At 42.9% G+C, this 27,725-nt stretch overlaps 1 protein-coding gene and 1 long non-coding RNA gene across 3 annotated transcripts in view; one reads left to right on the top strand and one right to left on the bottom strand.

The window, feature by feature from the left end:
• The window catches only part of NIPAL2 (NIPA like domain containing 2), a 192,014-nt gene extending 186,750 nt beyond the window's left edge, over positions 1-5,264 (top strand). For both annotated transcript variants that reach the window (XM_073679609.1, XM_073679607.1), the window contains one exon: positions 1,676-5,264. Coding sequence is in view for 1 of the 2 variants with exons in the window: in XM_073679607.1 (XP_073535708.1) it covers positions 1,676-1,743 (68 nt within the window). In the remaining variant the exon portion in view is untranslated. The remainder of the gene's footprint in view (positions 1-1,675) is intronic.
• Positions 1-27,725, bottom strand: part of LOC141265915 (uncharacterized) — a 104,645-nt gene that overhangs the window by 45,792 nt on the left and 31,128 nt on the right. The window contains exon 2 of the long non-coding RNA XR_012320171.1: positions 11,439-11,551. This is a non-coding gene — a long non-coding RNA (uncharacterized lncRNA). The remainder of the gene's footprint in view (positions 1-11,438; positions 11,552-27,725) is intronic.

Here is a 27,725-nt window from a genome sequence, read left to right as displayed (position 1 = left end):
TGCAGCTTCTGTAGCAAAGCCAAAAAAATGCCAAAAAATTTTAGGATGTAGTCAAAGCATCCTGGACTGGAATAAAAGGTGACAGGTGACAGAAGTTGGTTGACTCTATGCAACAAAGAGGTGAAGCAGTTCTAAAAAAACTGTGGTCATACAACTAAATATTGAGTTAGTGATTCACAGGAATGCTAAAGCCTAAAAAAAAAGTACATATTGTGAGTTTGTAAAGACAAATACAGACACTGCTATTTTTTAGAACAGCCCAATGTTTATTTTTTTATTTTCTGTAAAGTAGTTAACAATTATATACATTTCTCTTCATGTTTTGAATTAGAAAACAGTGTGCAATGTTCCTAATGCATGGAAATAAAAACTAGTATAAAGATTTTGTGCTTAACTCATGTTTTTGAAAACACTGCTATTATTTTGAACACACCTGTATAAGCGTTTGTAGTGTTTTTCCGCTGCAGATACGCACTTATACACATGTAATCCACACATGACTATATCAATAAAATATTATCAAAGCCAAATACCTGGAAGTATAAAATCAAATCAACTTTATTTAAAGCTTGACATACCAAAAAGAGACAAAAACAGCAGCGCCAAAAATGGAATAGAAACACATGTAAAATAATGCATTCAAACACATGAAAAAATTCAAGTAAAATAATTTACATAATATGTGCAGAAAAGCTGCAACATCCAAAACTCATGTAGCCTAAAACAGCAAAATAAACTCATTTGCCACCGCATGGTGTTTACCATATGGCACAGTATGACAGAGATATTCTAGAGAAGAGTTCCTCCATACTATGGCATCCAATGGGTCAAGCCACTATTTTCTGTCAAATTCATATGGAATTTGATGTGAAACCCTCGGTATGTCCCTATGTGAAATTAAATGCCTAATAAGATAGTGTGCCCAATATTTCCAAGATTTAGAAGTTATACTTAGGCACAATATACTCATGTGCATGAAGCCTTAGGGCTTATTCACACGTGAATTTTCATGTACGAGAAAAACGAATGGAGTTTCATCAGTGGTTTTCATCAGTTTCCATTATGAAGGAAAAAAATAAGTTTCTCTACCTTCTATCTATCAGTCAATGAAAAATTGGACAGCACATGGTTGGCATCTGAGTGATGTCTGATTTTTTTTCACGGACCCCTAGACTTGCATTGCCGATTTTGAGTTGACACACGGATCAAAATCAGATATGTCTCCACAATTTTGCATGAACCACTCAATCCACAAAAAACATCACTGACGTGAACAGCCCCATAAACTGTCATGAAAATAAAAATGGATAGGACTCGTACATGAAAACCTGATATGTGAATGAGGCCTTACTTTTTCAGGTAACATGGGGATTTGCCCAATCACACTAGCAAATACTCCCCACATTGAATTAACGTTGGTAGCACCAGATAACACTTTGTATTAATTATTTCGCAACTTTAGATCCTCTGAACGTTTTAAGGCTTTTCACCTAACGAGTGACTGGATTACTTCTAGTAACAGATTTCGCTCTCTGGTGTTTTGTGTGTAGGTTAAAAGGGCGTCTTAACATTTCCTAAGAGCAACTTGTCAAAGTAACACCACTAATGTCCTATTGGGAAAATGGAATGGAAAGATTTTTTTTTTTTATTAATTACATTTTTTTTCTCTCTGCAGGAAAAGAATCAGTGGATAAAATCCAGCCAAAATCAAACAGCATTACATATGGGGCTCTGGTTAATTAGTTACTTACACGGCAGCCAAAACAGAAAGATGAAAGTCAAAGAAAAAGGGGTCACGGAGTAGCAGCGTTTATTTATTGCCCAAGATTTTCAGCGCTGCGTCGTGTCTGTGTCCTCAGATCATTTTCTGTTCAGTTTTTATGTGTTTAATGCAAGAAAACTTGTTAAGTTTTCTCTAGAACCTTTGATGTCTTTACAGTTTCAAAACTCGAATGCTGCACAATCTCAAGAGTTTGGACTGGTCTTCATGTGCTAATGATAAACTCTGAGCAGTTGCTCTGTGTAATTTCTCAATATGTCCTGTGGAATTACTTGTTTTTTTTGTTGGTTTTTTTGTCACAACATCTCAGGGAGGTGGAAGTTCTGTAGAAGTCATGTGTTCATGTTTCTAGATAGCTCAAGACTGTAAAGAGGGTTGGCAATAAGGTGCAAATGTTCTGCTTTAATTTATTGGACTTGTCATGTTGGTTTTTTTTTTAATTTCGAGCCCATTGATGTGACTCCAAAATTAATATTAAAACATTGCACACAAATCGCATGAAAGTCGCATGACGGTTACTAATGAAGCTGTAGCTTATATGCCGGGCTATATTGGAGATTGGAACTGTTGCATGACTTGAGTGTATGTGTGCATTGCCCCACTTGCAAAATGTACCCCCAGCTGCAGGCAGTTCTGTCCCCTAGGCCCACATGTGATTCTGGAAACTTCTCCTACTAAGGAGACTTACAATAGGGGATTCCAGTAGTGATGAGCGCAAGTGCTCATTACTCGAGTTTACCTAGGGTGCTCGAGTATGCATTGAGTATTGCGGGTGCTTGAGTGACATCTTCGAGTCCCCGCAGCCACATGTTTCGCGGCTGTTAGGCAGCCACAAAACATGCGGAGATTGCCTGACAAACATGGTCAATCCACGCATGTTTTGTGGCTAACAGCCGCGAAACATGCAGCCATGGGACTCAAACATGTCACTCGAGCACCCGCGATACTCTGTGCATACCCGAGCACCCTAGGCAAACTTGAATAACGAACACTTGTGCTCATCACTAGATTCCAGCAGTAGTCTATACCTGTGTTCCCCATCTTAAGTCCAACCAACAGATCATGTTTTAGGACTTCCTTAGTATTTCACTAGAGGAGATAATTCCATCACCTATACTATGGAAAATATAATCTGTTGGTGAGCCACGAGGACTGGAGTTGGTGATGAACACTGTTCTACACAACTGGACTGCCAGCTCTCTTACATAGTATGCAAGTGCATTCATATCTGGAGATGCACTTTAAGGGTGGTTTCAGATTGCATGTTTTTGGAAAAATACCACTGCAGTTTTTGAGCCAAAGCCAGAAGTGGATCCATCAGGAAGGAGAACTAGAAGTCCTTTCTTTAGATTTCCTCTCAAATCAATTTCTGATTTTGGCTCAAAGAACTTTTTCCAAAAAGTGCTGCGTGTAAGACCACTCTATGGGTATGTGCACATGACGTCTTTTTCAGGTGGACTCCAACTGGAAACCACCTGAAAAAGCAATGCTAATCCACTGAAAAAAATTTAACATAATGCACGGCAATGCTGAGTCTGTTGTTATGTCTTCTAACCACTTCAGGGTTTGGAAACCGTAAAGCGGTTAAAAGAAGTTTCAGGTTAATTTTTTGGGCAGCTTTCTAGTTACAGTATAAACTATAGAATAAAACTCCTTCTCTGAAACTGCCACAAAAAAAGACGGTAAAACCACCACCAAAGCCGCTTCAGGAAAAAGACAGCCAATTTATTCCTGAAGTGGCTTCTCCTAGAAAATTCTCGACGGGTGTGTTTGTGTCCTAAAGGCGTTGTGTGCCCATACCCTAAATGGATTTTTCCTACAGTAGAAAAAAAGTTCTGCTTTTCTTCCAGAATTGTCTCATTCACTTGCATTAGCTCAGCTGCAATCCAGCAAAGCCTTTCATTAAAAAAAAATACAAATATATTCCTAATTCTAAATAATCCCTTGATTTTTCTGGTTGGCTGCTTTATCAAGTTGTTACTGGATTTGTGAGTACATAGTTGTACATGTCCCCTGAGAGCAGATGGCAGCTTGTACTTTAAGGCAACAAGCTGCTCTGATACAGTAAGTCTGAAGATATGCACGTTCATACCAGAACCAAATGAAAACCATCTCCCAAGTGCCACCTAATGGAGTTACTCTACAAGTCGATCTCCTTGTACAGTAAGATAGTTTTCTATTTCCTTGGAGAGCCATTGTATATCTTTTTCCCTGGAGAATTTGCCAGTTAGGGTGCATTTACACCAGCTGATTACTGGCATTTCCTATTAATTGCCAGGTCTAAACAGGATGCCAATCGCCCGACGTATGTGCAGTTTGTCATGCCACAAAACATTCGGAAATTGCCTGACAAACACTGGCAATCCCCAAATATTTTCTGGCTGTTCTACAGCCACAAAACATGGGGACGCAAACATGTCACTCGAGCACCCGCGATAATCGGTGCATACCCGAGCACCCTAGGCAAACTCGAGTAACGAGCACATGCGCTCAACACTAGCTAAAACCCATCTAAGTCTTAAAGGGGTTGTCTTAGACTAAAAATCCCTCTCTTGTTCTCAAGATCGGAGGAGTTTATTCCATAGTTTACAGCTCGATACCTAGGTCATCAGCCACCCTGCTGTCTCTGAGCGGCTAGTTACCTGGGTGAGGAGCACACACCGCTTGCTCTTTGCTTGAGAGCCTGAAAATGCCGCGCTGAAGCTGGCTGGATCCGGTCATCTACAGTGTCTCTGCATTTCTCCCGTGCTGCGGAGGCAAAGTTGTCTCTTTTGGCAGCAAAAAATATTTGTCCACTGCCTAAAATACTGATGTAAAGACATTGTAATCATCACAGTTTTATAGTTTACATGGAACATTTCCAATCACAATAATCTGTAAAATATCCGCAGCTTCTCCAGCTCCTCAAAAAAAAAAAATCGCTGATGTGTCAATTTTTATTTGGACAGAACATGGAAAAAAGTCTCCCGTGGACCGTCCAGGAATTTATAAATGGTTGGTCACTCTCCCCATCAGCGCCTTATAGGAAGGGCAGCCAGGCAGGCACCATTTCTTCAAAATGGAGACACCCAACTGAGATAATACTAGGAGGAAGCCTCGCAGTGCTGAATGCTAAACCAAATTTTTACTGTTGCCTGGAAGTTTTGTTGGGTGATGGTATATGACAGTAATTTCCTCCATATAATCACTATATTTACATCAGTTATGGTCCATTGTGTTGGAAATTCTGCTTATATAGTTTTTTTTGTTAAAAGCTGCTATGCAACCAAGTGAAGAACATTTCAGAATGATCTGTTCCTTGTACCTGCTCGTTTCTGACCCCTAATGCCGTTATGTTTGTTGATTGTGTTTTTTGTTGCTTTATTCTCCTGTCCATAAAAAGGTGCTGAAACGATCATCTCGTATGTATCTGCATACATTGTAAATATGTAATATGCACAGAGCCACTGTATATTGGAGAGCAATAAACTGGAGGTAGATCTGATTCATTTGTGTATAATATTTCTTTCACTAAAGAAAAAGCCATTTTCTATTTTAAAAGGAGTCTGTCAGCCAAAACTGACATTATAATTAAGCACATAGCCTTGTAGCGGATGTAGCCCCTATAAAAATCGCACCGTCTAATTTCAGTTTCTGCAGAACAGAGGCAGCAGTGTAAAGTGAACCCGTCAGCACAATTTTGCATGTTAAAATTAAGGCATGACCGTGATGGCGCTGTTATAAAGATTAAGTACGGTAGATGCCTTTAGTGAATAAATCTGCATTGTAGTTGTTTTTTAATCCACTTTTGAACCTTTTGTGTAATAAGCGTTAGGTCCACAGGGGCTGGACTTTGCGTAGGGTCTTTGACTCCTGTCCCAACCCCTCCACCTGCCTCAGCTGTCTGTATCTACCTCCTGTTTAAAAGTTCGCTCCGACACTGTCATTGCCGCAGGCGGTGCTTGCGCAGAGTGATCTCTCGGTGGACTTCAATAAAATGGCGCCGCTGTTGGCGCATGCTTAGATTGAGATATCAACTTATTGACTAGCTGAGATGTGCGCAAGCACCACCTGCGCCGAGTACGGCACAAGTGCGAACTTACAAAAAGAAAGCAGGCCACTCACAACGCAGTGACCGGTCATTCAGACACCAGAGGCTGGCCCCGAAGACCCTACCTACAGTCCTGCCCCAGAGCACCGAAGCTTATTGCACCATAACTTCAAATGCTCATTAAAGAACAACCACCATGCAGATGTCTTCATTAACGGCTCATACTCATCTGCGAGAAAAATGGATGAGTGCAATCCGATAAAAAATCGGATTGCACTCTCACCAATGTTAATGAGTCCCTGCTCATCTGCGTTTTTTTTTTTTTTTCCCTCAGATCAGACTGAGAAAAAAATGGCAGCATGCTGCGATTGGCCGCGTATATTGGACGAAACTCGCCAATGCAAGTCAATGCATGCGAGAAAAAAATAGCACAACACACAGACCATGTGTGTGCCGTCCAATTTTTACGCACCCACCTCCTAGAAAACCTGACATTTCATCAGCCGAGTACAGTAAATTCATTCAAATTGTGACCTGTCAGAATAGAATGGATATATACATCGAATAGATGGATAGAAAGATGTCAGTGACATATATAAGTAATGCAGTGTGTGTGTAGTTTAATGTTCATGTTTTTAGCTAGTAATTAAATAAATTAAAGAAAAAATGGCATAGGGGTCCCCCGAATTTTTAATAACCAGCTGAGGCAAAGCCAACAGCTGGGGGCTGATGTTTAGCCTGGGAAAGGGGGTAATCACATGAAGTTTCCCAGGCTATTAATATCAGCTTACAGCTGAATAATTAGCCTTTACTGGTTATTAAAATGATGGACTCCCCAAAAAATGAGGTTGGGTCCCCCCTATAATTAATAACCAGCAAAGGCTAGGCAGACAGCTGTGGGCTGATATTAATAGGCTAGGAAGGGGCCATAGATGCTGACTCCCTCCCAGACTAAAAACATCAGCTCTCAACCGCCCCCAGAAATGGCACATCCATAAGATGTGCAAAATTTGGCGCTTAGCCTCAGCTCTTCCCACTTTTCCTGGTTCGGTAGCAAGTGGGATAATAGTATTGGGGTTGATATCAGCTTTTGATTGGCAGCTGACATTACTACTCTACATCTAGATGCCTTGCTGAATGGTTGCATGATGCAACCATACAGCCTGGCATCCAGCAGAGACACTGAGCTGCGTGTGATAGTGCACATCAGTGGTGTGAGAAAGGTAGGCGGAGTTCATAGCATATGAACTCCATTCACCTCACTGACGTCAGTCCTAGCGTAAGAACTTTCTCAGCACTTTACGCTTTTCTTCCAATAGAGGACACGTACTTAGACCAGTAAGAAAAGGGGGTCAGGGAAAAGTTGTTCCAATGCTCCTTTGCCCACGTGCAATCAAAAGCTTATGGCCAATCTCGCTGTCTTTCTGAACCTAGTGACAAGCTGCGATTTACATCACAGTATTTTTTTTTTACTGTATGCTGTACTCTAAGGGTATGTGCACACAGAGTATTTTGAAGAGTCTCTTGAAGTGCGTCAGCTCCAAAAAACACCTGAAAGAATCATCATTCAATTCTACTGAAAAAAAACAAACACTTTTCAGGTCATATGTTCAGTCTTGAGCGTTTTCTTCTCCTTCAGGGGTTAAAAGTGTTTGGTGGGAGAAAAGAAAATGAATGTCACTTCTTTGAAACTTCTACTGATGGGAAAAACTCCAAAACTAGGCATTGTCCAATTAGAAGACTGCCCAAAAAGCATCAAGACTAAAAACACTTCAAAATTGCTTCGGGAAATGAAAAACTGCTCCAAAAACTCCCCAAAGAAGGAGCATTTCCTGAAGTAGTATCCATAACCCAACGCTCAAGACAATCTTGAGTTTTCGGAGTCCACAAACTTTGCAATGCAATTGGCACCCGTACATAACAGTGCTCAGTAAAGACTGTACCCAACACTATGGGCACATGCTACCCACACAGTTCTGATAACTTAAAGCTCTCCCCTGCTGTATCACAGTAATATCGACAATTACATAGCCATGGCCAAAGAGTAGTTCCCGAAAAAACAAATCCCATAGAAATGCACCAGCCTGACCATAGAAATAAGCTAGACAATGCATAGTATTCTGGAAAGTCTTATGTAACCATATCAGTATAATCCATCTTCCTGACTGATTTCTCTTGTCATGCTTTGTTTCAAGTAACGTTTTTTATTTTATTGTGAGATTTTCCTCTAATTCTGAAGTATTAGAGTTATCCTACCCTGTCAAATTGGATTTTCATGTAGTCCATTGGGACAATCTTCCTTTTTCTTCTCCTCTGTATGTGGATATAATCTATCAAAGCAGCGGAAGAATCCATTCTGTGGTTTGTTCTTTTATTCATCAACACTACACTACTACCTTTTGGGAAATCAAACAGATATTGATCCAGAGGAAACCTATTAGCTGGACGCCTCTTAAAACACTCACGGAAGGTTATGGGATGTTAAATGTATTGCAATCCCCAGAAGAGAAAACTATTTGAGAAAAAGCTTTTCTATATTAAATCGGACCATTTGTAGTGTGTATTCACCCACAGACAGGTAGTAATAATTGAACACAAAATTCCTGGTCAATAGGGTGAACTTATCAGTCAGCAAAAAGTTATCCAGCATGCTGTTTTATATGATTTGTGCAGTTATTGTTGGAAGTCGGAAGTCTGGGGGGGAAAATACACTTTTCTCATCCCAAACAAATCACAGTTGTTTGCTATAGTCAGGACCAGATTCAAGAGTATGTGGGTCCAGTAGACCACCTGTCTATCTCACCCTTAAAGAGACTGTCATCAAAAGTTTTTTTTCAACACTTACTTTACATTTTTTTTATTAGTGTTTTAATAAAAAAAAGTATTTCAATTTTTTAATGGTATAAAATCTGAAAAACTTATTAAAAAGTTTGATATTTGCTACTTTTAAGCATTAGGAGGAGCCGCTGCTGTACTTTTAAACACTAGGGGGAGCTGCTGCTGAAAATTGCTGTGAAAACCTAGCGCACTACTAGTTCGCATTACGACTGCAGTAAAAGTGGGAGAGGTCTGCTCACATATGTGACATCAGTCCTCTCTTCCCCTTCTGTTGATTGCAAAAGGATAAGGGAGGATGAAGTTTAGGATCAGTCCTCTCCTCCCCTTCTGTTGATTGCAAAAGGATAAGGAAAGATGAAGTTTAGCATCAGTCCTCTCCTCTCCTTCTGTTGATTGCAAAAGGATAAGGAAGGATGAAGTTTAGGATCATAGTGTGGAGATATTTTGTTGGTGACTGCAACGTGATACCGACATGTGGACAGCGTCACGGAGGACGGCTGGCAGAGCCAATTCTGTTAGTTGACGCTGCTTTGCTCACTGTATCACACATAATAAGATTAGTTACACAGACTCTGTCACACATGATAGCAATAGGATATGATATATGGCTCAATGGACTTTACCCATAGGATAAGATACATGGGTCAGGAGATTGTCACACATGATAGGATAAAATACACGTAATGTATCACAAATGATAGGATTAGATAACTTGCTCAGCGGACTGTATTGCACTGTCACAGCAGTAATTTGCACGCTTCCCCAGTGCCATGCTACTCACTGCGCTCGTTGCTCTGCTCTCCATGTCCAGCCGCCAAACTGAGTTACCTCTCTGCAGCATATTTCTGTTTCCTTCTAGCCATAAAGAGGCGCTGCCAGATTCTGCAAGAATTCCACCCTGCTGTGTCCTGCAGGGTTGGTCTTCCCCAGCCTATCCCCTGCCAGTAGAGGATATACTACTTTGCTACTCCTCCTGTTCCCTGCCTGAGCTTTGGTTCCTGTTAGTCTCCAGGGTTCAGTCTAGTGTTTTTGTCTCTTCTCTCCTGTTATTGACCTGGTTTATTTACCCGTTCTGCAGGGGCGTACATAGGAATCATGGGGCCCCATAGCAGAAGTTCTAATTGGGCCCCCCACCCCCTCCTCAAAAAATGTAAATAATTGTCAGGGTCACAGAAGAGCAGATCTCACAACCTTCCAGCCTTTACATAGTAATTTTCCTCCTGCTGACTTCCTAGGTCCCTCTTTCATTGCCCCATAAAGTGTTATGTCAACAAAAGTGTCCCCCAAACACAATATGATACCCCCATGGTGAATTCCTCCACATGCGCAGTATAATGACCCTACTGTACCTCACTTCAACTCCTTCAACTCCCAGGGCAAAGTATGCTGACCCCAACACAGTATGATCCCCCAACTGTGAGCCCTAGATCTAGAGAGGATGGTAGGTAATAAGGGAGGATGTTATACATAATAAAAGATGAAACTATAACTAAGGATGGCGCTATACATAATAAGCGGGTACACTATATACTAAGGGAGTATGCTATACATAATAAGTGAGTATGTGGCACGCCAAGGGTCTGGTTGCCACAGTGGTATTGCTTCCCTCAAAAGAAGTAATGCCATGTCTGGAGGCAAGCAGGGGTTTCCTGGTCCGGAACACAATACATGCAACATTTCCTGGCTCTAGACCAGCAAGGGGAGGATCCTCCCCTTGGCAACTGGATCTGGAGGTGGGTTTAGTTGAGCTTAGTGTGTGAGGAGTTGAGTTTAGGACATCGAGGAGAGAGGAGCTAGGGACTGGAGCTGGAGATAGCTCGTCCAAGCTGGACTACACCAAGAGCTGGACACCGGAGTCCGAGGCTGTGGGACCCTTCAGGCCCAGCAGCAGATACCGCAGGGCAGGAGATTGCAGGTCTCCTGGCCCCATCAGACGCCCGGAGGCTCAGTAGCACAGAGGGACCAGTACCGCCACGGAGGAGCGAGGCATCCACAAGGCCCGAGCTGCCAGCCATACGGGTGAGCATGGCACGTTACACTCAAGGACGTGGGCTACAACACAGCTACAAGCAGAATAGCCAAAGAGTATAGTGAGAACGGCAGGCCTACAACTCCACCTGTCCAGGAGTACTGTTTGCTTGCTCCCAGACTGACCAGACTCTTATCTCTAGCCAGTACTCCAGTCCAGGCCTGTCTAATTGCTACCAGTAAAGACCGTGGGACTGCACTACATGGACTCTGTGGTTATTTCTACACCTCGACACCCTGCACAACCACCATCATCCACACACACTGCCCTGAAGCTAACTCTTCCTGTGGGGAGTTATACCACCTTTGCTGCTATACCACCGGCTTCAGAGGACTGTTCCGCAGTGGACATTATATAACCTACATACATCTACTGCCCTTGGATTGACCACCTGGGTCACGGACCGGGTCACCGCCACGGTGACTACAACCCCCAGCATCTACATGCCCGGCTCCGGGTACCCCACGGACGCGTCAAGTACACTATTTACTAAGTGCTGTGCTATATATAATACAGCTACATTCCTGCATCTGTGTGCAGTGTCGGTGTGCTGCCTCACAGATCTCATTCTCAGATCCGTGATTTTCATGGATGTGTGAATGGATTTATAAAACTGTACGAGTCCATGGACCATCCGATAAAAAAATCTGGCAGCACACGGACATTTCACACAAATGTGAGAATGCAGCCTAAGGGATTTTACAGATAACTCCAAGTCACACAGTGCAGATACAGAATAGTATTTACATCCAGGCACTTACCGCTGACATCTCATCTGATCAGAGTTGGTTTCTGCTGTTTCTTCTCTTATCTGGTCAGATCTTCATGTCCACATCTCCCAGCCACGACTCATCTTGTCACGATGATCTCCAGCCTAGAAAATAACAAGGTCACATATATTGTGTATATATACACTACTCAAATAACACATCCTAGATCTGAATTAATGAAATATTCTCATTGAATACTTTGTTCTGTACAAAGTTGAATGTGCCGACAACAAAATCACACCAAAATCATCAATGGAAATCAAATTTATTAACCAATAGAGGCCTGGATTTGGAGTCACCCCCAAAATTAAAGTGAAAAAACACACTGCAGGCTGTTGGCATATGCAACAGATTAGGACTTATTATAAGTGAAAGGAGGACTTTATACTAACCAGACAGCAGAAGGCGATAGTGTGTAAAGTTATATGCTTGCTGTAATGTGGGGAGGGAAGCTCTCAATTGTTGGTTGTTTTTACTTCCTGTGTGTGTGTTTTTTCTGTATGTGTTATGTCAGCAGCACCCGGACTGTGTGACACTGAATTGTATCTCATGTTTATCCAGTATGAAGTAAATGCTGTTTACTCAAGATATCTTGCTGATTGAAGCTCTCGTAAGTACAGCGGTGACTGTAAGAAGATGCACTCTGCGACAGGTTATGGGCCCAGACACTACAGGCCCGCACTACAAGCCCAGGCAGCAGGATCCTGGTTTATAACCCCAGATAACGGAGCACACAGATAAGCTCTGTAAACAGAAGGAAATAAATCCAGATACAGAGTGACAAAGGAATTCATGATCCCAGGAGCTGGATATAATTACAGAGAATTCAACACAGGCAGGACATACAGGGACTATCAACAAGAAAAAACAGGAGAATATCTTCAGTACAACTCTCTAAACAAGTAAGACTATATAAAGATGATGAGTAACACAGAACTGAAATTCACAGTAGCTAAACTGAATAGTGAAAATTATCAGTTATGGAAATTCAAAGTAGAGATGTTGTTATCTAAGGATGATTTATGGGAAGTAATTGTTACAGAAAGACCAGATCAAGATAATCAGACATGGGATAAGAAGAACAGACAAGCGAGAGCCACCATTAGCTTATTAGTGGATGATGCTCAATTAATACATATAAGAAATGAAGAAACAGCGAAAGGAATGTGGGAAGCATTAAGAAAACTGTGTGAAAGACCTAGCTTGAATCACAAGTTATTTTTATTAAGAAAGCTTTACAGTATGAGATTGAGTGCAAATGACGACATGCAGAAGCACATATTCTCAATGATGGAAGTGATATCATAGCTAAGATCTATTGGTGAAGACATTAAAGAAAGTCATGTAGCAGCTATATTATTGTGCAGTTTACCAGATTCGTATACAGCCTTGATAAATGCCCTTGAGACGAGACCAGAAACTGACATTACATTAGATTTTGTGAAAACAAGACTAATAGATGAATATCAGAGAAGAAAAGAACAAAGAAATGATTCTTCTACTGAAAAGGACAGTGAAAACGCTCTTAAAGCTACAGAATTTAAAAAACCCTACAATAAAGAGATAAGAGAATGCTTCAGATGTAAGAAAAAAGGTCATTTAAAGAAAGACTGTACCATATGGAAAGCAGAACAACAAAAATTACAACATAAAAAGCATACACAGAAAGTAAAAAACACAATTTCCGATTCATGTGAGAATAATTGGAATGGCACATTTAAAGTAACAGACAAGAAAACATCACTTGGTTGGTTTATTGATTCAGCAGCAATGAGTCATATGACAAGTGAAAAGAATTTCTTTACTGATCTTGATTTAGATAAGAAAGAAGCCATTTATCTTGCAGATGGAAGCAAAATAACCACAGAAGGTATCGGACAAGGTATGCTAAATTGTTCAAACAAGTTCGGACAAGATTCAAAGATACTTGTACAGGATGTGTTGTATGTTCCAAAATTGGAAGGCGGATTATTATCTGTGAAACATTTAACAGCAAAAGGACTTACAGTAAAATTCAAAGACAATGAGGGTGCAATTATTGCAGGAAATAAGGTGATAACCAAAGTCAAGGCAGATGAACAATTATATCATTTTGACACACCAAAGGAACAGATGAAGGTATGTACACATGATCACAAAAACTGTATTCACATGTGGTATAGACGTCTAGGACATAGATACCCTGACAGTATAAGGGAACTACAGAGAAAAGAATTGACAAAAGATTTAAAGATATCAGATTGCTCAATTACCGTAAGATGTCAATGTTGTATAAAATCCAAAGCCACAAGGATATCTATTCCAAAAGAAAGTGAGATGAAAAGCGAAAGACCACTTGATTTGGTGCATACTGACGTATGTGGACCCATGAAAGTGACTACATCAGGAGGCAATAGATACATGTTGACTTTTATTGATGACTACTCAAGATACACAGTCACATACTTAATTAAGAACAAAAGTGAAGTTTTTGATAAACTTGTAGACAAATTTCAAAGGAAGCCAATTGTCATCAGAAGTGATAATGGAGGTGAAATTACAGGTCACAGAATAGAAGACTACTTAAGACAAAATGGAATAGAACACCAGGAAACTGTTCCATACACACCTGAACAAAGTGGAGTAGCAGAAAGGAAAAACAGAACTCTAACAGAAATGATAAGATGTATGCTGACGGATTCCAAACTGCCAGAGAAATATTGGGGTGAGGCAGCAATGATAGCTCATATCTACAGAACTGACTTTTTTCCAGAAAACTGACGAAAACTCCATATGAACTGTGGCAAGGTATGAAACCAAGTGTCAATCATTAAAAAGTTTTTGGATGTAAAGTTTTTATATTCATTCCAACAGAAAAACGTTCCAAACTTCAAAACAGATCCATGGAAGGAATATTCGTTGGATATAGTGAAAATTGCAAAGGATATAGAATCCTAAATCCCAAAACAGACAGAGTTACGGTGAGTAACAGTGTGACATTCATTGAAGATTTAAATGAAGACATAATGATTTCAGTTGAAACAAAAAATGAGAAAAACAATAGTGACATAACTAAAGAAATATCTGATGAGAAAGAAGTAGAAATTAATGAAGAACAAAATACTGAAAGTGAAGAATCACAACTACAAACAGACACAGAACCAAGACGTTCAATGAGAGAGAACAAAGGAAAACCACCAAAACGTCTCTCATACAAGACAAGCATAAGAAAAATCTATGAGCCTACCTCTTGGGAAGACATATCTAAACTTCCTGAAGAAGCTAATAAAGCTAATAAATGGATAGAAGCAACAGAAACAGAAATTAAATCCATGCATGATTCAAATACATGGACACTAACAGAGTTGCCAAAAGGAAGAAAAGCCATAGGATGTAAATGGATTTTTAAAATAAAATACCAAACAGATGGCACAGCTGAAAGATACCAAGTAAGACTCGTAGCTAAAGGGTATTCTCAAAAATATGGAGAAGACTATGATGAGACATTTTCTCCAGTTGTCAAACACACTACAATAAGAACTTTACTTACAGTTGCAGCAATGAAACAGATGGAACTGAGATATCTGGATGTAAAGACAGCTTTTTTGAATGGAGATTTAACAGAAGACATTTACATGGAACAACCTCCAGGATTCAAATATGAAAGAAACCCAAACAAAGTTTGCAAACTACAGAAAAGCATATATGGTTTAAAGCAAGCAGCTAAAGCGTGGAATGACAAAATCACGGAAGTACTTATAAATGAAAAATTTCAAAGAAGCAAAGCTGATCCATGCTTGTACACAAAAAGGCTGATTAATAGATGGATTTATGTACTCATATATGTAGACGACATTTTGATTTGTTTTAAACAAGAAAGGGATAAAGAAAACATTCTAAAAATCCTGAAGCAACATTTCGAAATCAAAGACTTGGGAAATGTGAAACAGTACCTAGGAATACAGGTAGAAAGAGAAGAAGACGGAAGTTTCCTACTGAATCAAAATCACATGATTCAAGACATAACAGAAAATTTTGGATTAAAGGATGAAAAAACAGTAAAGTCTCCAATGGAAACTAATTATCTCAAAGAGGTGAACAATGAAAAAAATATGCTACCAAATAATGAAGAATACAGAACAGCAATAGGAAAACTACTGTATCTAGCGACTGTTACAAGACCAGACATCGCAGCAGCAGTAGGAATCCTGAGTAGAAAGGTATCAAAACCAAATAAAGCTGATTGGAATGCCGTGAAGAGAGTAATGCGTTATTTGAAAGGAACTAGCAATGTTAAGTTGAAATTACCCACAAGTGATAATTGCATTTTAACAGGATATGTTGATGCAGATTGGGCTGGAGATCCAATTGACAGAAGATCTACCAGTGGACATATTTTTTTTCTCTCAGGTGGACCAATAAGTTGGACAAGTAAGAAACAGTCAATTGTGACACTGTCTTCAACAGAAGCAGAATATGTTGCCGCAGCACATGCAAGTCAAGAAGTACTGTGGTTAAGACAATTGTTGACAGAATTGGTACAACCACAGTTGGAACCAACAAAACTGAAAGAGGACAATCAAGGATGTCTTGTTCTTGCTCAGATGGAAAGAGTCAATCCAAGAACCAAGCATATTGATGTGAAACATCATTTCTTGAGAGATCATCAGGAACAAGGAGTCTTGAAGTTAGAGTATTGTCTTACTGAAGAAATGACAGCAGACATCTTCATGAAGGTGTTGAATGCTGATAAACACCAGAGACTAATTAAAAAGTTGGGTTTGATTGAATAAGTCCTTACTGTTGAGAAAGGGTGTTGGCATATGCAACAGATTAGGACTTATTATAAGTGAAAGGAGGACTTTATACTAACCAGACAGCAGATGGCGATAGTGTGTAAAGTTATATGCTTGCTGTAATGTGGGGAGGGAAGCTCTCAATTGTTGGCTGTTTTTACTTCCTGTGTGTGTTTTTTTTCTGTATGTGTTATGTCAGCAGCACACGGACTGTGTGACACTGAATTGTATCTCATGTTTATCCAGTATGAAGTAAATACTGTTTACTCAAGATATCTTGCTGATTGAAGCTCTCGTAAGTACAGCGGTGACTGTAAGAAGATGCACTCTGCGACACAGGCTGATCCAACTTTGATGTAATGTCCTTAAAACAAGTCAAAATGAGGCTCAGTATTGTGTGTGGCCTCCACGTGCCTGTATGACCTCCCTACAATGCCTGGGCATGCTACTGATGAGGTTGTGGATGGTCTCCTGTGGGATCTCCTCCCAGACCTGGACTAAAGCATCTGCCAACTTCTGGACAGTTTGTGGTGCAACGTGATGGTGGATGGAGCGAGACATGATGTTCCAGATGTGCTCAATCGGATTCAAGTCTGGGGAACAGACGGACCAGTCCATAGCTTCAATGCCTTCATCTTGCAGGAACTGCTGACACACTCCAGCCACATGAGGTCTGGCATTGTCCTGCATTAGGAGGAACTCAGGGCCAACCGCACCAGCATATGGTCTCACAAGGGGTCTGAGGATCTCATCTCAGTACCTAATGGCAGTCAGGCTACCTCTGGCGAGCACATGGAGGGCTGTGCAGCCCTCCAAAGAAATGCCACCCCACACCATTACTGACCCATTGCCAAACCGGTCATGCTGAATGATGTTGCAGGCAGCAGATCGCTCTCCACAGCGCCTCCAGACTCTGTCACGTCTGTCACATGTGCTCAGTGTGAACCTGCTTTCATCTGTGAAGAGCACAGGGCGCCAGTGGTGACTTTTCCAATCCTGGTGTTCTGTGGCAAATGCCAAGCGTCCTGCACAGTGTTGGACTGTGAGCACAACCCCCATCTGTGGACGTCGGGCCCTCATACCACCCTCATGGAGTCGGTTTCTAACCGTTTGTGCAGACACATGCACATTTGTGGCCTGCTGGAGGTCAATTTGCTGGGCTCTGGCGGTGCTCCTCCTGTTCCTCCTTGCACAAAGGCGGAGGTAGCAGTCCTGCTGCTGGATTGTTGCCCTCCTACGGCCCCCTCCACATCTCCTGGTGTACTAGCCTGTCTCCTAGTAGCGCCTCCAGCCTCTGGACACTACGCTGACAGACACAGCAAACCTTCTTGCCACAGCTCGCATTGATGTGCCATCCTGGATGAGCGGCACTACCTGAGCAACTTCTGTGCGCTGTAGAGTCTGTCTCATGCTACCACGAGTGTGAAAGCACAACCAACATTCAAAAGTGACCAAAACATCAGCCAGAAAGCATTGGTACTGAGATGTGGTCTGTGGTCCCCACCTGCAGAACCTGTTAGATTCTATGTTGTTTTACTATCTGCCATCCTGTTGTGGTTTGTTGGCTTCTAGTCTTCTCCTCTAGTGCTGGGTGTCTTGGTCACGTGATCTCTTCACTCTTAATTAGTCAGCACCTGTCTCCCATTCCCCGCTGGACATCAGTGTTGTTTCGCTTGGGCTCTGGCTAAGTTGCCTTGTTAGTTCTTTGTGCTCAGGACAATTGATATCCTGGGACGTCTTGTTCCACCAGTTTTGTTTCCTTTTATCTTCGTTTCTGCAACTTACTTTTCTTTTAGGAGGTCTCCTGTTTTTGTTCCCAGTCCTTAGATCTTTTAGGGACACCCTTTCCCCTTCCTTCAGGTCTTTGTTTGAGTTCAGTGCCGGAGTGTCGGTGAGGCTATTCACAAGGAATAGGGCACCCACCTCAGCGTAGGGTTAAGCTGAGTCTCAGTTCAGGGACAGCTTTTCCCTCCTATTCCTTAGTTCTATGTTGCAAAACATAACAGAACCAGGTATTTTTTTTCTCCTCTCCTCTTCCTGGGTTTTCTTCAGTATGAGTACCATCCAGGAGCTATCTCAATGCTTGCAAGGGTTGACTCTGGAGGTTGCCGGTCTTCAGCAGTACGTGAGTAAATACCCTGCAGAACGCTATGAATAACCTAAGGTAGGATTACCTGAGTTTTTCTCGGGGAAATGACAGGATTTTTTTTCATTTAAAAATGCTTGTTTGTTGTATTTTTTTTTATGCTTGTAAGATCCAGATCTTCTGGGAGTGAACTACAGCGTGTTGGGATCATTATGTCTCTATTGCGTAAAGAACCTCAAATCTGGGCGTTTTCCTTGTCTCCTGATGATCATTGTTTGAGGTCTGTGGAGGCATTTTTTGATGCCATGGGTTTGCTGTATGATGATCCTGATCAGTCGTCTCAAACAGGGTTCTCTTGATGCTGAGAGTTATTGCACCCTGTTCAGACGATGGTCTGCAGAGGTCAGGTGGAATGACCCTGCACTCAAGTTTCAGTTTCTGGCAGGCTTGAGTGAAAGGGTTAAAGATTTGCTCATTGCATTCCCTGCACCTGATACTTTGCAAGTTGCCATTAAGTTAACTATCTATGTGGATAGAAGGTTGAGGGTCAGACAGAATGAGGAGAAGTTTCCTGTATTGCTGGATTCTGTTTCTCATGATATTCCTGACAACACTGGGGAACCTATGCAGGTGGGGGCAATGTCATCCCGTTCCAAGGAGAGGGACAGGAGGTTCTCTGAGGGACTTTGCTTGTATTGTGGTAAGGCTGATCATTTTTTAAAGCAATGCGAGGTTCTCTTAAGGAAAGAAAAAAAAATGGTCATTAGAAATAACACTCCCGTTCGCATTGCGTTTTTACGTTCTGCTGGGGTGTTTTTTCCTGGTAATACCACCTGTCAGGGTCGTTCGATTGAGTTTCAGGTTATGGTGATTGTGGTTCTGCACTTAATTTGATTGATCAACAATTTCTTGAAAAGTATAAGTTCGGTTCTGAACCTTTGTCGTCCCCTTTTCCTGTGGTGGCGATTGATAATATTCCCCTGGAGCATGGGAGCATTCTTCGAAAGGTCACAGGGTTTCCTCTTACTATGAATATGGAACATCAGGAGCAGATTGACTTATTTGTACTTGCTAAGTTGCCTTCCCCGGTCGTTCTGGGGTTGCCCTGGTTAAAAGTGCATAATCCTTTGCTGGACTGGTCATCTGGTTCCATAAGATACTGGGGTCAGGGGTGTTATGGTAAGTGTTGTAATGTTCACATTGCGGCTGTTGTGAAGGAGGAGTTACCTGAACCCATTCAGGATTTTTGGAGGGTTTTTTTGGAGGTGGAGTCGAAAGCTTTACCACCTCATAGAGATTACGATTGTTCGTCCCTGATGCTAAGCTCCCTAAGAGTCGGTTGTTTAATCTGACAATTCCCGAGAGGGAGGCTTTGAAACAATACCTTCAGACTAGTTTAGCTGCAGGTCACATAAGACCCCCTACGTCTCCTGTGGCGGTTGGGTTTTTTTTGTCAAAAAGAGGGATGGGGGTCTTAGGCCATGTCTGGATTTTCAGGAGATTAATAAGATCACTGTGCACAATCCTTACCCGTTACCACTTATTCCGGATTTGTTTAACCAATTGACCGGAGCTAAATGGTTTTCTAAGATTGACCTTCGTGGGGCATATAATTTGCTGTGGGTGAAGGACGGATATGAATGGAAGACAGCTTTTAACAACCCGGAAGGTCATTTTGAGTGTTTGGTGATGCCTTTTGGGCTTACTAACGCTCCTGCATTTTTTCAAAATTTCATCAATGACATTCTGAGACCCTTGATCGGTAGGAGTGTTATTGTTTATCTGGATGACATTTTAACTTATTCATCGGATCTTTGAGTCTCATTGGCAGAGAGTCCGCGAAGTTCTTCAGACACTGAGAGATAACACACTCTTTGCTAAATTGGAGAAGTGTCAGTTTTCTGTCCAGAAAATTCGTTTTTTGGGTTACTTTGTCTCTTGTGATGGTTTTGAGATGGACCCGGTTAAAGTTCAGGCTGCGCTGGAGTGGCCGAGGCCTGAGGGTTTGAAGTCCATACAGAGGTTTTTGGGGTTTGCCAATTATTACAGGAAATTCATGAAGAATTTTTCTGTCATCGCTAAACCCATTACTGATCTCACCAAGAAGGGTGCTAATACAGTCCAATGGTCCACTGAGGCTATTGAAGCGTTTCAGTATCTCAAGGAGAGGTTCAGCTCTGCTCCTGTTATTTTCCAGACGGATGAGACCAAGCCATTTCTGGTTGAGGTGGATGCCTCATCTATAGGCGTAGGGGCTGTTCTGTCCCAGGAGGGAGAGGATGGGGTGCATCCCTGTGCTTTCTTTTAAAAAAAAATTCTGAGACAGAGCTCAACTATGATGTTGGGAATCGTGAGTTGTTGGCTATTAAACTCGCATTCGAGCATTGGCGACATTTTTTGGAGGGGGCTCGACATTCTATACAGGTTTCCACTGATCATAAGAATTTGTTCTATCTGGACGCAGCTAAACGTTTGAATGCTCGTCAGGCTAGGTGGGCTCTGTTTTTTTCCCGGTTCAATTTTTCCGTAACCTTTGTCCCGGGAACAAAGAATGTTAAGGCTGACGCTTTGTCTAGTAGTTTCTCTCCAGTGGCAAATACTGAGAGGGAGGAGTGTATTTTCAGAGAGTGGTGGTGGTGGCCGCATTGGATTCTGAGTTGGAGAATAGCATCCTAGGAGCTCAGAGTGCGGCACCAACTAACACTCCGTGTGGTAAATTGTTTGTGCCTAGAGCCTTGAGGAGAGCGTTCTCTGTTGAATGTCATGAGTCTCGGTTGGCGGGTCACCCAGGGATTTCGGAAACTAGGAAGTCTATCGGAGTTTCTGATGGCCAGGGTGGCAAAGAGAAGTCATCAAGTGGGTGCGTCAGTGTTCTGTGTGCACTAGGTCGAAGGCCTCTCACACTCCGGCTGCGGGGTTGCTGTGTCCCTTGGAAGTTCCTAGTTCGCCATGGACGCACCATGGCACCTTGCCATGGATTTTATCACCGATCTGCCTGTATCGGAGGGTTTTTCTGTCATCTGGGTTGTTGTGGACCGGTTTAGTAAAATGTGTCATCTGGTTCCGTTCAACAAGTTACCTTGCGCCAAGACTCTTGCTAAGGCTTTTGTGAAGGAGATTGTCAGGCTCCATGGTGTTCCCACGGACATTGTTTCCGATAGAGGACCACAGTTTGTGGCTCGCTTTTGGCGTTCTTTCTGTGACCGATTGAAAATTCATTTGTCATTCTGATCAGGGTATCATCCAGAGTCCAATGGACAGACTGAAAGGAAGAACCAGGATATCGAGCAGTTTTTAAGATATTTTGTGGCAGACAATCAGAAAGTGTGGTCAGAATTTCTACCACTTGCGAAGTTTGCCCTTAATAATCATACTTCTTCCTTGGCTGTGTGTTCTCCTTTTTTTTGTTGTACTGGCAGGCATCCATTTTTTGGTCCATTTTCCAAAGTTGGGGCTGCTGTACCAGAGGAGGACAATTTTTCTGGTGATTTGGAGAGGGTTTGGACCAGTGTACGCCTGAATCTTAAAGAGACTAACAGGAGATCAAAAAGGTATTTTGACAAAAGAAGAAAGGAGTCCTTGTTTGCTGTTGGGGACATGGTTTGGTTGTCCTCTAGGAATCTTCGTTTGAAAATTCCTTCTAAAAAACTGGGGCCTAAATTTGTGGGTCCTTTCAAAGTGCTTCAGATTGTCAACTTGGCAGCTGTGAGGTTGGGCATTCCCTCGTCCTGGAGGATTAATTCTGTGTTTCATGTGTCGTTACTTAAGAAAGCGGACACGCCTGATAAGCAGGCGAAGCCTACTGTTCGTCCTGTTGATGAGGACGGTGAATTTGAGATTTCTTGCATTTTGGATTCCAGGTGGCATAGAGGGAGATTACAGTATCTTGTGTCCTGGAGAGGTTTCGGCCCCGAGGATAATTCCTGGCTGAAGGCTGAGGACGTCTCGGACTCAAGGCTAATAAAGGCTTTTCACAGGAGATTTCCTGGTAAGGCTCGGCCTAGAATATCCGGAGGATCCTCGTGAAAGGGGAGGTACTGTTAGATTCTATGTTGTTTCACTATCGGCCATCTTGTTGTGGTTTGTTAGATTCTAGTCTTTTCCTCTGGTGCTGGGTGTCTTGGTCACATGATCTCTTCACTCTTTGTTACTCAGCACCTGTCTCCCATTCCTCGCTGGACATCAGTGTTGTTTCGCTTTTGCTCTGGCTAAGTTGCCTTGTTAGTTTTTTGTGCTTAGGACAATTGATATCCTGGGACTTCTTGTTCCACCAGTTTTGTTTCCTTTTATCTTCGTTTCTGCAACTTACTTTTCTTTTAGGAGGTCTCCTGTTTTTGCTCCCAGACCTTAGATATTTTATGGACACCCTTTCCCCTTCCTTCAGGTCTTCGTTTAAGTGCAGTGCAGGAGTGTCGGTGGGGCTATTCACAAGAAATAGGGCACCCACCCCAGCGTAGGGTTAAGCTGAGTCTCAGTGCAGGGACAGCTTTTCCCTCCTATTCCTTAGTTCTATGTTGCAGAACATAACAGAACCACTCCTTTATTGAGGGTATCTTGATAATTGCCAATAATTTCCATCTATTGTCTATTCCATTTGCACAACAGCATGTGAAATTGATTGTCAATCAGTGTTGCTTCCTAAGTGGACAGTTTGATTTCACAGAAGTTTGATTTACTTGGAGTTATATTCTGTTGTTTAAGTGTTCCCTTTATTTTTTTGAGCAGTGTACATGTGTCTCCTCCACACTGCGCCCCTGAATACAGATATGTACCCCCCATTAATATACTATTAGCCACTTAGTAATCAAAATAAAGTGATAAGTGCCCCCCATTAACTATAATCTCCACCTGCCAATAATATAAATTATTCAGTCTCTGTGACTGTCCCCAACTGTAAGGCTATGAGCACACGGAAAATATACAAGCACCCCCATCATTGCTCTGTCCCAGCACCTCCATCATTGCTCTCTCACAGCACCCCATCATTGCTCTGTCCCAGCACCTCCATCATTGCTCTCTCCCAGCACCCCCGTCATTGCTCTCTCCCAGCACCCCAGTCATTGCTCTCTCCCTGCACCCACGTTACTGCTCTCTCTGAGCACCCCGTCATTGCTCCCTCCCAGCACCCCAGTCATTGCTCTCACCCTGCACCCCAGTCATTGCTCTCTCCGAGTACCCCATCATTGCTCTCTCCCAGCACCCCTGTCATTGCTCTCTCCCTGCACCCCCATCATTGCTCTCTCCGAGCACCCCCGTCATTGCTCTATCCTTGCACCCCTGTCATTGCTCTTTCCGAGCACCCCCATCATTGCTCTCTCCCAGCAACCCCGACATAGCTCTCCCAGCACCCCCATCATTGCTCTCTCCCAGCAATCCGTCATTGCTCTCCCCATCCCCACCATCCCAGTCATTGGTCTCCCAATCCCCATCATTGCTCTCCTCAGCCCCATTAGCCCCATCACTGCTCTTCCCAGGCCCACCATTGCTCTCCCCAGCCCCATCATTGCTCTCCCCAGCCCCACAATTGCTCTCCCCAGCTCCATAATTGCTCTCCCCAGCCCCATCATTGCTCTCCCCAGCCCCATTATTGCTCTCCCCCGCCCCAGCATTGCTCTCCTCAGCCCCATTATTGCTCTCCCCAGTCTCACCAGCCCCATTATTACTCTCCCCAGCCCCATCAGCCCCATTATTTCTCTCCACAGCCCCATCAGCCCTATTATTGCTCTCCCTAGCCCCACCATCTCCATCATTGCTCTACCCAGCCCCATTATTGCTCGCACCATCCCCATCATTGCTCTTCCCAGCCCAATCAGCCCCATTATTGCTCTCCCCAGCCCCACCATCCCCATCATTGCTCTCCCCAGCCCCATCATCCCCAACATTGCTCTCCCCAGCCCCATTATTGCTCTCCTCAGACCCATTATTGCTCTCCCCACCTCCCCTCCCCAGCGTTACAGTAAAAAAAAAAAACACTTACCTCTCTACCCGTTCCCCTGCAAGCCGCAGCATCCTTGTTGTCTGCAACTACCTCCCTCACACAGGCCCGCGCTGCATGATGACATCATCAAGCAGTGTGTGCCTGTGTGAGGGAGGAAGCGGCGGGCAGGAAGCTGAGGACAGATCTCAGCTGCTCCGCTGCCATTCTCTCCTGTCAGCAGAAGAGCTGCAGGGATCGCTCCCTGCCCGCTGCGAGCAGGGAGAAGCTGCATCGGCGGCCTCACTGGCGCAGCTGCACCAGCGGCAGTATGTCCTCCCCTGGACTCCTATGGGCCCCCCCTCGCTCATGGGCCCCATAGCAGTCGCGTGGCCTGCCGCCATTGGCGGTATGCCACTGCCATTCTGTTTGACCTCTCCACTCCTGACCTTGTCTTAATTTTATGAATCTGTGCTGCCTGCCCTGAACTTGGACCATCTGATTATGCTTCTGTCTTCACCCCACTGTGCTCCGTTTTCCTGATTTGACCCATTGGTCAGCACCTGCAGGTCCGGGGACTGCCCTGGAGTGACACCTGGTGACAACCTGCGGCCCAAGCCTATCCTCACCACTGGTAGTCATTTAGTTACACTCCTCCGTGGTAAGCCCGGCCCATGGCCCAGTGGGTACACCCACTGCCATCGCACACAGATGATAGGATTAGATACACAAATTATCATAGATTCTAGGATTAGATACACAGACTGTGTCACACATACGATTAGATACACGGCTTAGCGGACTATCAGACATGATGGCATTAAATACACCGCTCAGTGGACTGTTACAAATGATGAGATTAGATACATGATTAAGTGGACTTTGTATCAAACATGATGGGAAGAGATTAGGTGGATTCATAACTGGCTCAGAGTGGTAATAAGTGGTTGTGTAAGGGTATGTTCATGGTCAATTCATGCCCTTCATCCCTTCCTCATGAAATAGGTAAACTCCTGCTGTAATGTGTACAAGGTTTTATGATTATTAACATTGTAAATAATTTAAATGTATTTTATTGACATTGACAGGCTATAGTATCATAATGTATTACATGACTAATACATTAGGGATAGTATAAGGATAAGCAGTTAACATATAGGTATAGGATTGATATTATATATAAGCTAAAACTTTAGACAGTGCAGTTGTGGGCACAATAGAAATAGGAATGTGTAGTGTCTGTGATGACACAGGTAGTAGTTCGAAGAATAGCTCCAGTGTGGGAGGGGCTTAGTTCATATGTTTAGGGAATTTCCCAGTTGGGAGCTGCATAGTTTAGATATGGGGAAGAGCATTTCCTGTCAGAGTTCAGTTCAGTCAGAGTGATTAGTGTGCAGTCCAAATTCAGATGTCCTGGGTTGCTAGGAACAGCATGTGGTCATCAAGTGAGGCAATGGGAGGCCAGACTGAGATCTATGATGGTTATTCCTGTAATGTCTGGAGCCTATGGCTCGGGCGAGGTACCAAGGAGCAGGCCTGGTCTTTTGGCAACTCGAGGTCGGTAGACGTGGAATTACGTGGGGCACGGATGGCCGGTCCCGGGTGCACTGCCAGAATGGACAGCGAATCCCTGAGGCTGATGGAGTCAGCAGGCTTAGGGTTAGTCCAGAATGAGCGTGTGACAGAACAGAAGAGGAGTTGTGCTAAGGAGGAAGTAACTGTGCATTGCTGTGCCCTATCCCACCTGTACCCACCTGACAAACTTGGACTGTTTAGTAAAAGTTTGAATGTTGCAAAGGACCTGATGTCCCATGCATTGTGTGCAGCGGCTCCAGAGGACAGAAAGCTGAAGGAAACTGAGACCTGCAACCCACAAGTGAGTGTGATGCACCCCATACCCTACAGCACACTAGGACTGGAACATCCCCTTTCTGTAAAGTGCCAGAGCGCAAGCGGACAGCAGCTCTGCAGTACTTGACAGTTGCACATCCAATTGGAAGAGTGTTTCAAGTGGGGTACCACAAGGCTCTGTCCTGGCCCCAGTGTTGTTCAACATTTTTATCAATGATCTAAATAACGGAACTGAAGTAAACTAGCAAAGCTAGGAGGGATAGCTAACACTAGAGAAGATAAAGGATTCAGAAGGATCTAAATAAGCTTTAACAATGGGCAGCTACAAATAGAATGGTATTTAACAGGGTGAAATGCAAGATTATACATGTCATAGAAAATATTGATATCTTCCTCCTCCACTCCCTCCTTTTTCCTGTCACACAGTCTTTAGTCTCTTAGATGTGAGTTACACAGTTTAACATATGGGAAATGAGTAAGACTGTGATGTATAGCTTGTGGACATAGGAAAGTGAACCATCCTAATTAAAATGCGTGAAGTCCTTTTGATGCCCAGATGACTAAAAGAAGATGCCTTTTGTGAGAAAGACAGAGATTCAGAATGGACAAATAATTAGACAAAAGGTCTTTTCAGAGAACAATAGGGATGTGTTTACGCATAGACACAGAAGTGGAAGAAACCTTTTGGCCACAGGAAATATATTGTCCTTTCAAGGAAAATATTTTACATTTACACTACACACTTTTGTCCGATTGTGATGAGATATATTTTTAGCGGCAGGGCTAATAGGGGAAGAATCTGCATATTTTTTCATATCTGTGACACCTGCCTATAAGCCACAAATCACAAGTGGACAGATAACTAACAACAGCCATGTCATGTTTGGTCTCTAAGTAAAGATAAAATCTTGATGGAAAATATGGCAGTAATCTTGAACTCCTGTGACCATCAGGAGTGAAGTTATCACATAAGTTGGGGATTTCATAAAAATCTGAAGGGCTGAGGACAGAGGACAGCCCACAACCCTGCCCACGTGAGTTCATCACAGAGGTAGGTGGAACTCAGTTGCTAATAAAAGATCAAGCCAAATTATGATCAGCGTTCCTATAGAGAGAGGTACATCATGCATGCATGAATCCTGTTTACTGAATGGCCCCAAGCGAAGTGATCTCCTTTGGCTAAGTTGACTAGTCTCTGTGTATGACGCAGTAAGTTCCTTCTGTTATTCCCTTTTATCTTCTGTAACTGTATATGCTGTATTGTTTTGTCCCCTTTGTAAAATCTTTTGCATATTTTTCATAAACACTGCCTCCCTTTGGATTAAATTTAAAATTTTATATTTCTGTTCCTTTTGTTCTGTAAACTGTGCCCTAAAGCCAAACACTACCAGAACCAGGCCTCCAGTCAGCCTGTATTTTAAAAATGACTGGTGGTAGCAGCGAGTAGTCTGGGGTTATCGTGGAGTGAGTGGTGATGGTACGGGGTATATACACATATTCCATGTGTTGGAATCTGAAGGTTTATATACCATACGCTCACCGTTAGTTTTACAATAAAGTGCATGTTAGTGGAGACAGTCTACGGCCTCATCTGTTTATCGTTTGCCAATCGTGTAGAGCTGTTCGACCCAATAATCGCAGCCCGTGATTCT

This window comes from Phyllobates terribilis, unplaced genomic scaffold (assembly GCF_046119375.1).
Source record: "Phyllobates terribilis strain yellow unplaced genomic scaffold, ASM4611937v1 Scaffold_4__5_contigs__length_816908805, whole genome shotgun sequence".
Taxonomy (NCBI): domain Eukaryota; kingdom Metazoa; phylum Chordata; class Amphibia; order Anura; family Dendrobatidae; genus Phyllobates; species Phyllobates terribilis.
This window is presented reverse-complemented; position numbering and strand designations above follow the sequence as displayed.